The sequence below is a fragment of the Mustela putorius genome, unplaced genomic scaffold (assembly GCF_011764305.1).
Source record: "Mustela putorius furo isolate JIRA1106 unplaced genomic scaffold, ASM1176430v1.1 tig00000179_pilon_pilon_pilon, whole genome shotgun sequence".
NCBI lineage: Eukaryota > Metazoa > Chordata > Mammalia > Carnivora > Mustelidae > Mustela > Mustela putorius.
The window spans coordinates 12,513,862-12,527,708 of NW_025421305.1; the positions used below are offsets into that span (position 1 = coordinate 12,513,862).

General features: G+C 41.3%; 1 protein-coding gene across 2 annotated transcripts in view; it reads right to left on the reverse strand.

Moving 5' to 3' along the window:
- The window catches only part of CPB2 (carboxypeptidase B2), a 60,549-nt gene extending 47,881 nt beyond the window's left edge, over positions 1–12,668 (reverse strand). The window contains exon 1 of one of the 2 annotated variants that reach the window (XM_013059796.2): positions 10,490–12,668. In XM_013059796.2, coding sequence (XP_012915250.1) covers positions 10,490–10,563 — 74 coding nt within the window. In that variant the 5' untranslated portion in view covers positions 10,564–12,668. The remainder of the gene's footprint in view (positions 1–10,489) is intronic. The other variant, XM_004759214.3, reaches the window with a different exon arrangement.
- Positions 12,669–13,847: the final 1,179 nt, after the last annotated feature.

Here is a 13,847-nt window from a genome sequence, read left to right on the forward strand (position 1 = left end):
AAGCATTCTGTAGAAGCAGATAGTATTGTCACCCTTAAAGACCAAAAGATGCAAGGATGGTGGTTTCCACAAATCCACTTTAAATTCATTAGTCTGGCTTTCACAAAAACCAGATGGATCCTAGTATACAATCAGACTCTACCAAATAGGGACAAATTGGAAGCACTTTGCTCAATGTGGTATCTTGGCTGGGCAGAGTCTTAGGTATACAGTATTTAGCTGTTGAGCAGACTATGTATCAGAAAAAAGAATCACAAACAATTCACATCCACTTGGTACAGTCACCAATACACAGTGGGAATCTTACTTCAGCTTGACTTAATTTTTCCACTAACTAGCCTGTCTGGATATCCCAAGTTATGATATCAAGGATATCACATGAATCTTAGATCAGGTGAGCAAGAAATGCCAGGTGTGTTGGAGGTCTTAGTAAGGCACATGTGCTCTCAAGGTTGTGAGTCTGTGTCTGTGTCTGTGTTTGAGGGGGTGCTAATACTATAAAGATTCAGGGGACTGTCATACTAGGTTAAATTTTAAAGGCCTAGAGATCTGGGATAGGCTGGGAAATTCACTCCAAATTAAGGACAGAATTTATATCTCTCCTGATGAAGAAAGGAACATTGTTTCTGGTGAGTCTCTTGGGTTTGGGATATACCTCATTTGGAATACTGCTTCAACCCATTTATTGGGTGACAGGAAAGACTATCACCTCTGGAGAGGCCCAGAGAAGAAAGGTTCAGGCTGTGGTACAAGAGCCCCTGTCATTGGGCCATATGGCCTGGGTAGGCCATAAAGAATTAGAAGTGTCTGAGGTGGGAAAAGATGCCACTTAGAGGTTTTGGCATGCCACAACAGGAGAATTACAATGTAGATACCTACAGCAAGGCCATGACATCTGCAAAGGAGAACTACACATCTTTCAAAAAACAGTTTCTGACATGCTGTTGGGCCCTGGTAGAAATGGATTGCCTGGCTATGGGTAACAAGTAGTCATAGAGCCAGTCTCACCCATCATGAGCTGGGTTTTATCATATTCACTATGGTAGGCAGATTGATGGCCCCCTAAAATGCCCATGTCCTAATCCCTAGAACCTGTGAACCTGTTGTCTTACACTGTAAAAGTGACTTTGCAAATATAGCTAAGTATTTTGAGATGGCATAATTATGTTGGATTATCTGGATAAGCACAGTGATCTTTCAAAGATTCTCAAAAGTGAATCTCAAAAGTGAATTCTCAAAAGTGAGGCAGAGGGAGATTTGGTCTAAGAATAGTTCAGAGTGATCCAGTGCAAGAAGGATTCAACCTTTTCTGGCTTTGAAGATAAAAGTTTGGGGTTGCAAGCCAAGGAATGAGTGTAGCCTCTAGAAATGGAAAAAGCAAGGATGCAGATTTTCCCTTCAAACCCTCTAGAGAAGAAACACAGTGGTGGCCAACACTTTGACTTTAGCCCAGTGAGACCCATTTTTAGTGTCTAAACAATGGAAATGTAAGATAATAAATTGGTGCAGTTTTAAGACTGATTTGTGTTAATCTGTTACAGTAGCAATAGGAAACTAACACACTTGTCATGTCTTGAGGTTGGGCAGGCCAACCAGAAATCCATCATTAGACAGAACTGATACATCTGGGATCAGACACAGGTAGGATTTGGGAACACAAGTGAGGTGCATGAGCAGGTGGCCCTTCCTCTCAACTCATAGTGACACCAGCTACATGTGGATCAGCTAATGGAGCAGTGTAGTAGCCATGAGAACACACCTCTAAGACCTCCAGCTCGAAGATGTGTAACTGATGGAAGGTCCCAGCTACTGTGCTTGAGTTCTGTCCCTATTTAATGATAAGGCCTTATTTTTCACTAGCTGCTTCCAGCTAATAACTGAGCATAGTAGGGATACCAAGACAGGCTCATTACTGAAAGATGGGTGGCGGGGGAGGGGCTCTTCTGATAGATGACATTAGCTCAAGAACTATCACATCAACTTTGCAAAAGTTTTCTTAGAATTGCACTACAGGGCGCCTGGGTGGCTCAGTGGGTTAAGCCGCTGCCTTCGGCTCAGGTCATGGTCCCAGGGTCCTGGGATCGAGTCCCGCGTCGGGCTCTCTGCTCAGCGGGGAGCCTGCTTCCTCCTCTCTCTCTCTGCCTGCCTCTCTGCCTACTTGTGATCTCTCTCTGTCAAATAAATAAATAAATTCTTTTAAAAAAAAAAAAAAAAAAAAAAAAAAAGAATTGCACTACAACCTAAGACCTTCTGCATTCCACCCTCCTTCCTTCCCCTTCTCCTCCACAGGGATTACACCAGCATTGCAGTATGTCTTTCCCGAGAGCCTCTTCTTGTCCCTTCCTCATTTATTCCTCTCCAGCATTTTTCTGAATACATTTCTTGTATGTCTAATTCCATCTTGGTGTTTGTTTCTTGGAGGAGTAAGGAAGTGGGACCAAAGTGTGGAGCTCTTTGTAACACCTAACAGAGAACACCCACCGAACAATAGGCACTGAGTAACTATGTAAACAAAATGATTAAGCAGTTGATGTCAGCCAGCTTCTGTTAACAGTCACCCCAGGGCTGGCACAAAGGCACATGAAAGAATAGCCTTGATGGCAAGGATGAGGTTTTGCATGGTCGACAGGATGGGTTCCTACTCGCCAAGGTTGATAGAGTACCTGTTGCTGGCACATGTCCAGCTTGACAGCAACAGAAACCAAAACCAAGCCCTTGAATCAGCACCATTCCATGAAGAAACCAAGCAACCACTTGGTGAGAAATTGCCGACTTTGGGTCCTTTCCACTCTGGGTCTGGATTTGCCTCTTTTACCTACAGGGCCTCAACTAATGTTACCATACAAGGATGTTACCATATAGTGTGTGATCCACAAAGGATCCCACCTAACACTGTATCTGATTAAGGGATCCACTTTACAACAAGGGAGGTACAGAATGGGCGCATTACCGTGGGATCCTCTGGGCATATTACATACCATACCATGCAGAAGCTGCTAGACTCATACAGAAATAAGAATGGATTAGCTGAGGTGCTAGCTTGGAAAGGGGCAACGCGTTCCAGGATGCAGTTGTTTTTTTTTTTTTTTTTAAAGATTTTATTTATTTATTTATTTGACAGAGAGAAATCACAAGTAGATGGAGAGGCAGGCAGAGAGAGACAGAGGGAAGCGGGCTCCCCGCTGAGCAGAGAGCCCGATGCGGGACTCCCGATCCCAGCACCCTGAGATCATGACCTGAGCCAAAGGCAGCGGCGCAACCCACTGAGCCATCCAGGCGCCCCAGGATGCAGTTTTAAATCAATAATCATTATATGGTGCAGTGTCCCCACAAGTTAGAACACATGTTTCCGGGAACCAAGTTGAAGCGGCTTTATTCACCACCATTCCAGGTGAATAAGGGGAATTTGTACTTGCAAACTACAACTATGGCTCTATAAATTTAAAAGATCTGCTTCCCAGAAGATAAAATCTCCCACAAGAGTCATGGCAAGAGTCTTATTAAACTGACAGCTGTTGCTGCTACCCAGTCATTTTAGATTCCTTGGCCCTAAAGATTATCAGGAAGGAGAGGAGTTATGCTGGAAGGGGTAGGTGACCTCGATCATCAGGAGGATATTGAGGGCTGCATTCACAGTTAAGCTGGCAGGGAAGAATACATCTGGTACACAGATGATAAACTTAGGCATTCTATAATACTCCCTTGTCCAATTTTGTTGTATATGGACAGATGCAACAGTCAAGGTCCAAAAGGACATGGTGAATGGAGGCTCAGACCCTTGAAGGTCAAGGGGCTGGGTCATCTCACCAGGTAAGTCACCTAGACCATGGTAAGTGCTGGTGAAAGGGAAACAGAATGGATTGGAGAAAAGGAAAAAAAGATGAGTATTGGTTATCATCTCAACAAGACTAGGTATAGCTGTGGTGGGCTGTAGTTAATCCCACTGATGTTCCTCTTGTGTATTTCTTCCAGCAAAAGAGAGCAACCAGAATCCTGAGGAGCTGCTCCCAAAGCTTGCTTTGGAAGCAGATCGATCTGAGTGGCAGGACTATAGGAGATGCTATGTTGCGCTTTCCAGGTCCCCAACCAAGAATGAATGTTCATTTTCCCAGATTCTGCGAGTGTTGGCTGCTGTCACTCAAGTCCCTTTCCAGGAATTTTCCTTGACCGAAGAAAGACTTGTTGCCAAGGTCATGCCTCTTCCCAGGTACAGCCTACCTCCAATGACTCATAAATACCCCAGCCTGGGACAACCCTGCAAGGACAACTGGCTTTAGGGATTCCAGGGCTTCATGTGACTGCATCATTTTTCAGTTTCTCCTCATCCCAGGTCTCTTCCTTTCATCCCTGCACCACTGTTGGTCCCAAGATTCGCTTCCCAGGAGACTTCCTAAATGCAAATCTCTATCTCAGAAACAGCTTCCTGGGGAAACTAACTGATGACAAATACAAAGGTCTACTACCTGGGATGAAACCTGTAAAGTGCTCTATGAGTTTGTATTCTGATATAAGAATACAGAGTCAGAAGTTATTTGGGACTGAAGCCATCAGAGAACAGAGACACTTTGAGCCGGACTTCTGAGATGGTCAGGATCTGGTGAATTATACCATTAGACTGAGAGAAGTAGAAGTTTGGCGAATGAATTGGAGAAAAAATGGCTCTGATACATCAGTGGAAAAGCAAACGCAGAGCAAGTGATCTGGGTGGGCAGGAATATGGGGTTTCTGCTGGGCTGAACCAGGAAATAAAACCAGGATGAATGGGTGAGGCAGGACCTGACCACAGAGGGTCTCAAAAACTGGGGTCAGGGTTGTGGCCCTAATTTATAAAGTCATTGGGCCCCATCTGGGGAATTTGAGCCAAAGAGTGAAAAAGTCCAAGCTCTTTTTTGGTATGAAATATAAAGAAGTGGTGACTCCTATAAGTAAATCATAATTTGAGAGTGAACTCCCTAACAGCTTAAGCTAACAACAAAATGGGATGCCTTTTACACAGTAATGAGCTCTCCATTATTCAAATGGGCTAAATTTCAATCCCACAAAAGGGAAAGTTTGTGCTGACTAGAAGATAGGGGCATTTTTCTAATGTATTTGACTGAATTTAGTCAACAGAAAAGAAAAAAAGAAAAAGAAAAAGAGGAAAAAAAGAAAAAAATGTGTTATCCCAATGAGTCTCTTTCTTTTTTTAGAAAGATTTTATTTATTTATTTGTTAGAGAGAGAGAGAGCACACATAAGCAGTATGCAGAGCGGCAGGCAGAGGCAGAGAGAGAAGCAGGCTCCCCGAGGAGCAAGGAGCCCGATGTGGGACTCGATCCCAGGACCCTGGGATCATGGCCTGAGCCGAAGGCACCGGCTTAACCAGCTGAGCCACCCAGGCATCCCAATCCCAATGGGGCCTCTTTCTTAAGGAGAAAAAATTTCAGGAAATATAGAAAAATAAATTGGGAAATGGGGAGGACTAAAATTAGGAGGGTAAAAATGCACCATAAAATATATTAATGTATCCGGGTTCCAGCTGTGGTGAGCTGGATCTTCCTGTTCCCACCTGCTTGGCCCAAGCACCAATACAAGAGAATCAGGAAATGGGATGAGGGTCAGTCAGGTCACCTTACGTGGAACTTAGCTTCTGAAATTCAGTTTCCTGACTCGATGCCCCCTTACTTCATCAGAAAGAAGCTAGTGGTCAGAGTGGAGAAAGAGAGAAGATTTGTGTCAATATTTCTTTGGAGCAAGTTATTATATTTCTGTCAGTGCCCTTTCTCCCGAACGGGATGGAATTTGGGGGTGTTACGTCCCTCATCTCTGCCTAGTAGGGAAGACTTCCAAGGAGGGTAATGGAGAGTCTGAACATGTTTCCTCAAGTTTAGAGACAGGTGCCTGGTTTGTTCCTGGCTTGTTCCCAAGGAAGCTAACCATGTATGTGTCTGGTCCCCAGTTGGATGGACAGTAATTAAAATCAAAAGAAGAAATACTTCATGGGCACCTAGTTATAACTCAGGTGGTGTCAGATAGCGCCGCCTACAGGGTAAGAATATGGGGGTGAATGTAAGATCCCTAAGGGGTGAAACATAGAGTCACAATGGACTACCTAGTGAGAGATGCATCTCTCCCTGGTCTGCAGAATTCCTCAGCAAAGGAATCTGAAAAATTCCCAAGAAGTTAAAACCCAAGAAAAGGGCAAAAGGAAGAAGAGTCAGGTGTGTGTATGGAGAGGGGGTGAGGGGTTGTTTTCCTGTAAAGACTGACCTTTGAATAAACCTTGAATGGACCCGATACTTAGTTTCTAAATTGAGATTGTTTGCATGTTAACAGGAGCCTAAAATTATCAGTTACTTTGAGTGGACTAAAAAGTCAGAATTTGCACACTTTCCATGTAGGAGTAGAGAAAGAGTACTCCACCACATGGAACATAATGGGGCAAAAGGAGACGAGAAAATAAAGAAATGTTTTTCTTAATTTAATTTATTTATTTTTTTATTTTGAAGATTTTATTTATTTATTTGGCAAAGACAGAGAGAGAAGGAAACAAGCAGGGGGAGTGGGAGAGGGAGAGGAAGAAGTAGGCTTCCTGCTGAGCAGGGAGCCCTATGGGGGGCTTCATGTGGAGCTCGATCCCAGGACACTGGGATCATGACCTGAGTTGAAGGCAGATGCTTAATGACTGAGCCACACAGGCGCCCCTAAAGAAATGTTTTGATTGCATCTCTGAAGTGATAGAGGTAGAGGATTTAACAAATAGCCCGTTGAAAATTAAAAAAAAAAAAAAAAAAAAAAGTCTTGCTCCAAATAACGAATAGAGAAAAGTGTAATCACAGTGAAATAACAGGTCATTTTAGACACGAAAAAATAAACTGAGTTTCAAAGAGGACAAGTGAATTGTCCAAGGCTGCATAAATAATAAGCCCCGGCAGCTCCAGGGCTATTTCCAGATCTGGAGATTTTAATACCAGACAACATTTCTTCTGTCACTTCCCCTCTAAGAATATGAAGATTTCCATCAAGCTCTGTCCCCTGCTACTTTTACAGGGGGAGGCTCACATTTGCCATAGTTCTGCAAGATTATTTTTGAATTTGAAAAGCTGGTGAGATGCCTCTGAACAGTGGAAGAGCGCTCGAGGCTGCAATTTTGTTTTATGCATCACGACATTTTAAGACCACCAGTGCCCTGTTCTTTAAGATGAAAATAATATATCAGGGGGAGCTAAGGGAAAGACGATAAACGGGTCTCCAGGTGGCAGATAGTATATGAAGTTGACAGAAGGATCAAGTCCTGTGGTCTATTAATAATTCAGAAGCCCTCTCTCCTCAACCATTCTGATTCTTTTTCCTTCTTTTCGTACTTTCCCCCACTTTCCTATTTCAAATAAATTGCCTCCGCTGACAGGTTGCCCTTAGCTCATCAGAGCCCTATACAATGAATATCTCTGTTGACAAGGTTCTTGCTAGGGTTTTATTTTTGCCCTTCACGGTTTGGCCTTGAACAGCAAGTGACTATGGAGACAATGTTTTGGTGTTTGTTTGTTTGGTTGCTTTTCTCTTTGGCATATGGTATTAATGCCTTTAAAACTTTTTTCATTCTCGGGTGGGGGCATTTTAGGGATGAGACATCTCAAAATGCACCTACAAATCATTCAGTAAGAGATCGCCTGAAGACAAAGTGTTGTTAGGAAAATGATCACGACAAGAAAATGGTAACAGAGACCAGCTTTAGGGAAAAGCCAGCCCATAAGCTCTTTTTAGGAGTGATTGTATTCTTGCCCCCAGAAATAATTCATCAGAGTCTCTCACCCTGAATGAAATTTGGTTTCCCGTTTAGCTTCAGTAATGGGCTGTTCCTGGAAAAGCAGAGCTCAGAAACAGTTGGTTAAAAAAAATTGTTTGTACTCACGGAAAGAAGAGTTTGAAATGTTTTTTCTAGTGGAGGCATTGGAGGGAGGAATCAGGTATATATCGGCCCACACAGAGGCAAAGTCTCCCTCCCCAATACACACAGACAATATTTTCAATACCATGTGATTGGTTAAATTATAGCCCTATTCTTATTCCCCCCTTCAAGCACAGGTATCGATCAGACTCCAAAATATATGCTGAAGCAAGAACAGTAAGAAAAGCCGTGCCTGAAAAAATATTCTCATTCATTTCTTTGCTATTTGTGTGTGTGTGTGTGTGTGTGTGTGTGTGTGTGTAAGTCCTTTATTTGCATATTTAGTTCACTAAACTGTTACATGCTTCCTCATTTTGAAGCGACATGGTGAAGCTTTTGAAGTATTTTGCTAAGGATCATCTTATGTAGGAGTTCAATTCATGATATGATCCAGGCGGTGGTGTGTGGGTGAGCCCTCCAGGCTCTACAGCAGCCAACTGCCAAGGGGCAGAGCTACGCCACCAAACAAGACCCGCTGCCGGGTAAGGACCTTGACACTGAACTTCCAGCCCGGCTCTCTCCCAGGCTGCACTCTGGATGGCCTGTCTTCTCTGCAGACTCAGGATGACTAAATCCGACCTCCATCAGATGAGCTCTCTTCCTAATTCCCAGATTTTACAGGCAGTGCGATTCAGGGAAGTGAGTTGAAATGAAGCGAACATGGGTTTGAATCCAAACTCTACCCCTAATGTTTGATTTGGGACAAATGATTTATCCTTCCTATAGGGCTCAGTTTCCTTCTCTATAAGATGTCACCATCAAGATTCCTAGGGTGTAGCATTATAGGCATTTAAAGAGATGGCATTACTAAGTGCCTGGCCCAGTGCTGAGGCAACACATGGTGCTAAATAACTATGAGTTCCTTCCCTTTCCACTCTCTGTGGATGATACTGCCAGTGTCTACTGTTCCCAGCCTGACGTGTTGATACCAGATTTCCTCCTTCCCTCTTCCCTACCTTTAATTAAAGCCAATCACCAAGTTATGGGATATTAGAACTGGCACGGACCTTAGAAATTGTAGGCATCTTATTTATTGATAACCACAGAGATATAGGTCACCAGTTACTCCAGCAATCTGACTCCCATGTCAATTCAATAACAATCATTATTTGGTGATGGACCTCATTGCATGACACTTGACAACCATATTGAACAACAACAACAAAAAAACAGTGATGATGTACAAACACAGCATCAGGCTCTCAAGTCAAACTCTGTTTTCTTAAATGCTATCCCATGGTTCTTTCTGACTCAGAAAAGTATTTTTTTTTTTTTTTGGTACAGATTTTATGAATTTGTACAAATAGGGGAGGGGAGGGGAGGGAGGAGCAGAGGGAGAGGGAGAAGCAGGCTCCCTGCTGAGCAGAGAGCTCCACACAGGGCTTGCTCTCAAGACCCCAGGATCATGACCTGAGCCAAAGGCAGATGCTTAATCAACTGAGCCACCCAGCCCTGAGATAAGTATTTCTGACAGAATCTTCGTGTCCCTGGTTGATTTTTTCACTCTTTACTATTCACTAAATCGGGAGAGGCTTTTGTCTTAGAGGTAATTGGAGAAGAAAAGAACCACAGAAGCAAAACAAAGGAAAAAAAAATAAGAAAATTCCAAATAAATAATAGCAATTTTAAAAGTCTATGAGTTTACTAGTAAATACATCACAGTATTGGGATGCCTGGGTGGTTCAGTTGGTTGGACGACTGCCTTCGGCTCAGGTCATGATCCCGGAGTCCCGGGATCGAGTCCCGCATCGGGCTCCCAGCTGCATGGGGAGTCTGCTTCTCCCTCTGACCTTCTCCTCGCTCATGCTCTCTCTCACTGTCTCTCTCTCTCAAATAAATAAATAAAATCTTTAAAAAAAATACATCACAGTATTACACATAGCTGGGGATATTTACCATATATTATATATGTTAGAAGACAAGATCCATTTGTACTCTTCTAAGCGGTTTATGTAAAGAACTCTCTAGGGAATCACTCAACAAAGCAAAATAAGAATTAGATATGTTCATATATGTGTTCCTTATAACATAACTCTTCTTCCTTTCATATCTCTTGTGAAAACCCATGCATAACCTAAACCTCCTATTTCATACCTTATCCTCCTCTTCTTCCTCTGTTCTATGTACAAGAGGAAAATATTCAGTTACCCATAATTGTATTATTCATAGTTAATACAAATTACCCAGTTAATATATTTTGTGTATGAAGACCAAAAAATATAAATCATGTGATGTATTAGAGTATAAATAATTATTTTTATAAAAGCTTCCATTTCTTTAATCTTCCTAGCCACTGAATACACATATCATCCAGCTTTCTCTCAGTAATAGAAGTAGAGACAGAAAAGAAAGAAAGAAAAAAAAAAAAAAAGGACCCTGAATCTAGTGAGAGCCTTATTACACTGAAATGTACTATTTGTCAGGACAAATGGAAAGTTTCTGAAAGAGCTGACCTTCAAACTTTTAACATTTTGCTCCCCAGGTTAGTGCACTGACTAGATTCCATGTGGGGCAAACAACCGAGGAAAATGGCCGCCCACTATTTAAGGTTCTATTAGGTTACCTCTGAAAAGCGAAGACATGCTGCTCACACAAGAGGAAGATGGCTACGAGGACTCCAAAGCTATAAAGCTTCATCCCAACAGCACTTTGCTGAAAAACAAAATTCTCCTGAGAGAAGGGCCAGGATGACTGGTTACATAAGAGCCTTCTTTACACACTGGTTAAAATATAATGGCATGTTAACTCTCATTTCTGTGATCAATTGACTCAGCTTCTACTTTCACCCTTAAAAAATAAAGTGCGATGAGAGTTGTTCTTACGTTCGACTCCTAGAAGATATTTTTTAACTCCTCAGGGAAGACAGATGGAGAATAAAAGTATAGTAATGTTGCAGAAATGTGTCTGGTTTTTTGAAGAACAATAGCCCTAGAGTATTGATTCATGGCTGTATACCGTGCTGTGGGAGGTCTCCCATGGAATAGAAAGAGGTCTTCCCTTGTCTTTTCAACATTTTCAACTTAGATGAAGACATAGAAGGTGAGTTTCTCAACTTTGTGGCTCTTACAAGGCTGAGAAGAAGAGCTTGTATGGAGGATTGTAGAATCTCCATTTAAAGAAAATTTTCTTTGTTCGTATGAAGTGATGGGCCCACCTATAGGAGAATAGGAATATTATGTCCTAGAGAGTTCTCTGGCCAAAAGAAAAAAAAAATCGGCTTGCTTTGAATCATGTTTATTTAGGAAAGGTCACCATAAGAGCCATTATCTAAATCAAAGCTCATCACATGTCATTCTGAAGGTAGCATCTGACTTACGGCATTTTGTCTGGTATGAGGCTACAGCTTACCTCTGTAAGTGGATGAAGCCCAAGTATTATCTCCAAATTCCGGCTGGTCAGTGGATTAGAATGTTCTTAAGGACAGGGCAGGCAAAACTGCAAAATAAAACAAACTTCCCACAACAGACTTCTGAGAAGGAAAGGATTGAGATTTCAAACTTTGCTCTCTGTGATTCAAAGCTATTAAAACACAATGGATGTTATGGATGAAGGTGGCACCACTGAAACTACCTCTTATATAAGAAGGAAGAAGAAAATGGATATACACATGTATCTGACCACTTTTAGAGAAAGATACATGGGAAGACTGGACCAGAAATCCATTAGACTGTGGTTACCTACAGCAGGTAGGTAGAAAAACTGAGTGGAAAAGATGCAGGAATAAGAACAGGGTAGATGAGATGGGAGGAGGGATGCTTTTTTGAGTAAACATCTTTGAATACTTCAGAATTTGAAAATACCACAGAATTTTAGAATCACAGTCTTTTTTCACTTACTCAAAACCAACAAGTAAATAAAATGAATACAAGCAAAAACACATGTTTTTAATGAGTGCCATAACTACACTGAGGGGAGTGAGGAAAAACTAATCCAAGGGCTTTTACCTTGTTTTTTTTTTTTTTTAAACACAAAAAGTAACTTTAAAATAACAGTCAACAGTGGCAGTTTACTAACAAATTTTATCCAGTTTTGTGCTCCCTATTCAGTTTTATCCTGTCTCCTCTCGGGTTTACATTTTTTCTTGCTGAGGCAGTCTTTGAAAAGTTGCCTTAGTGAAGATCTGTTGGTGGTAGATTCTATTGTGCTCCATCTGTTGGACGAGAATTTCTTTCTGCCCTCACCTCCAAAGACTAGTTTAGCCAAATGTGACATTCTAGTGACAGTCCTTCCGTTGTCTTTTGGCGTCTACTGCGGTAAGGTAGGAATCTGCTGTCACGTCTTGTTCCCCTACAGATCAGCTGTTCTTCCTACTAGATGACTTTTAAGGGATTAAGGATTATCTTTATCTTTAATCCTCTTCAGCTCCATTACTCTTGTCGAGATGTGAATTTATTTTTTATTATCTAGCCCGGTACATGGAATGTGATTTGATCCAAGGATTTAGATATTTCTTCAACCTGGGAAAACCATTTTATTATTTCTTCAGCTATTATCTGCTAGTGCTTTTTAGGGGCTCCCTTTGGAGTTCCTTGATCTACCTTTCATGTCTTGTAACTGTCTTTTCATGTTTTTAAAAATCATAGTCTGTGTCTCTGTATGCTGAATCCTGGGCAAGAGTTTCTCAGGACCATCTTCAAATTCACAAATTCATTCTTTGTGTTTAGTTTAGACTACATAGTCAACTGACCAGTGTTTTTTTTTTTTTAATCCATCAAAAAAATTTTATTGGAGAAATTGTGACTGAGAAATAGTAAGATGCCTTGGAATTGAACACAAGCATCTAAAATAAGAGCAGAGTTCAGGATTGTTGTAATTGTGTGTGTGTTTTTTTTAATAACTTTACAAATCTTTTCCAACTTTTACAGTTGCTTTTTTCACATTTATCCATTTTTATCTTTTAAAAGATTTTATTTATTAGCAAGAGGAAGAGAATGAAATCATACGTTCAGGGAGGAGCAGAGAGAGAGGGAGAAGGAGAGGAAGACTCCCCACTGAGTGCAGAGCCTGTTGGGGAGCTCAATCCCAAGACCCTGAGATCATACCCTGAGTCAAAGTCAGCTGCTTAACTCACTGAACCACCCAGATGCCCCCATTCTGCTTTTGTATCAGTATTTTTAAATATCATTTTAAAGCACTTTGTTGTTTAATTTTTAATAGGTATGGTTCCTTCAGAGCTCTTGCTGACAATACTTAGGATACTTATTTTAAAGTCTGTGTTAGACTTGAGCTAAAGGATTAGTTGTATTTTAGATGAATTCACGCTCTGAGTATTGATTTTTGTTGACTGCCTCTCTTAGCATTTGATTTCTTCTGTAATTTGGAACCTTAGTTTGCAGGCTCATTTTGAAGTCTTTTGTTTTCCTTTCCTACCTTTCACCTTCTATGCTTACTTCTCTCCATTCTCCACATATGTCCAAGCAGCCCCTGGGTTTCCAATCCAGAACACTGTCTTAAACTAGCTTTTGTTTTTTCTACACCATGATAATGTCATGGCTTTCAAAGATCTAGTCACCAGTAAAGATGACTTAACTTAGTTACCGGCTTAGTCACTCCTAGCTTAGTTACTCCTCTGTCTTCTACAAACCAGTAGATGCTTAAAAAAACCAATCCTAGGCAGCAGTGACACTATCTTTTTAAAACCGAGATACATATATTAAAATGCACAGATTTAAGTGTTTGAGCAAATTAGTCTTGAAAAACACATATACATGAGTAACCCACACCTCTCTAGAGTATAGAAAATTTCCATCATTCCAGAAAGTTCTTTCATAGCCCTCCCAATCAATTTCCCCTTTATTCTAGCAGCCTCTGTTCTGATTTTATTATCATAGATTAATTTTGCTTATTTTAGAACTACATGAAATCATACATTATCCTAGTCAGTTCAGGGTGTTACAGCCAGAATACCATAAACTAAATAG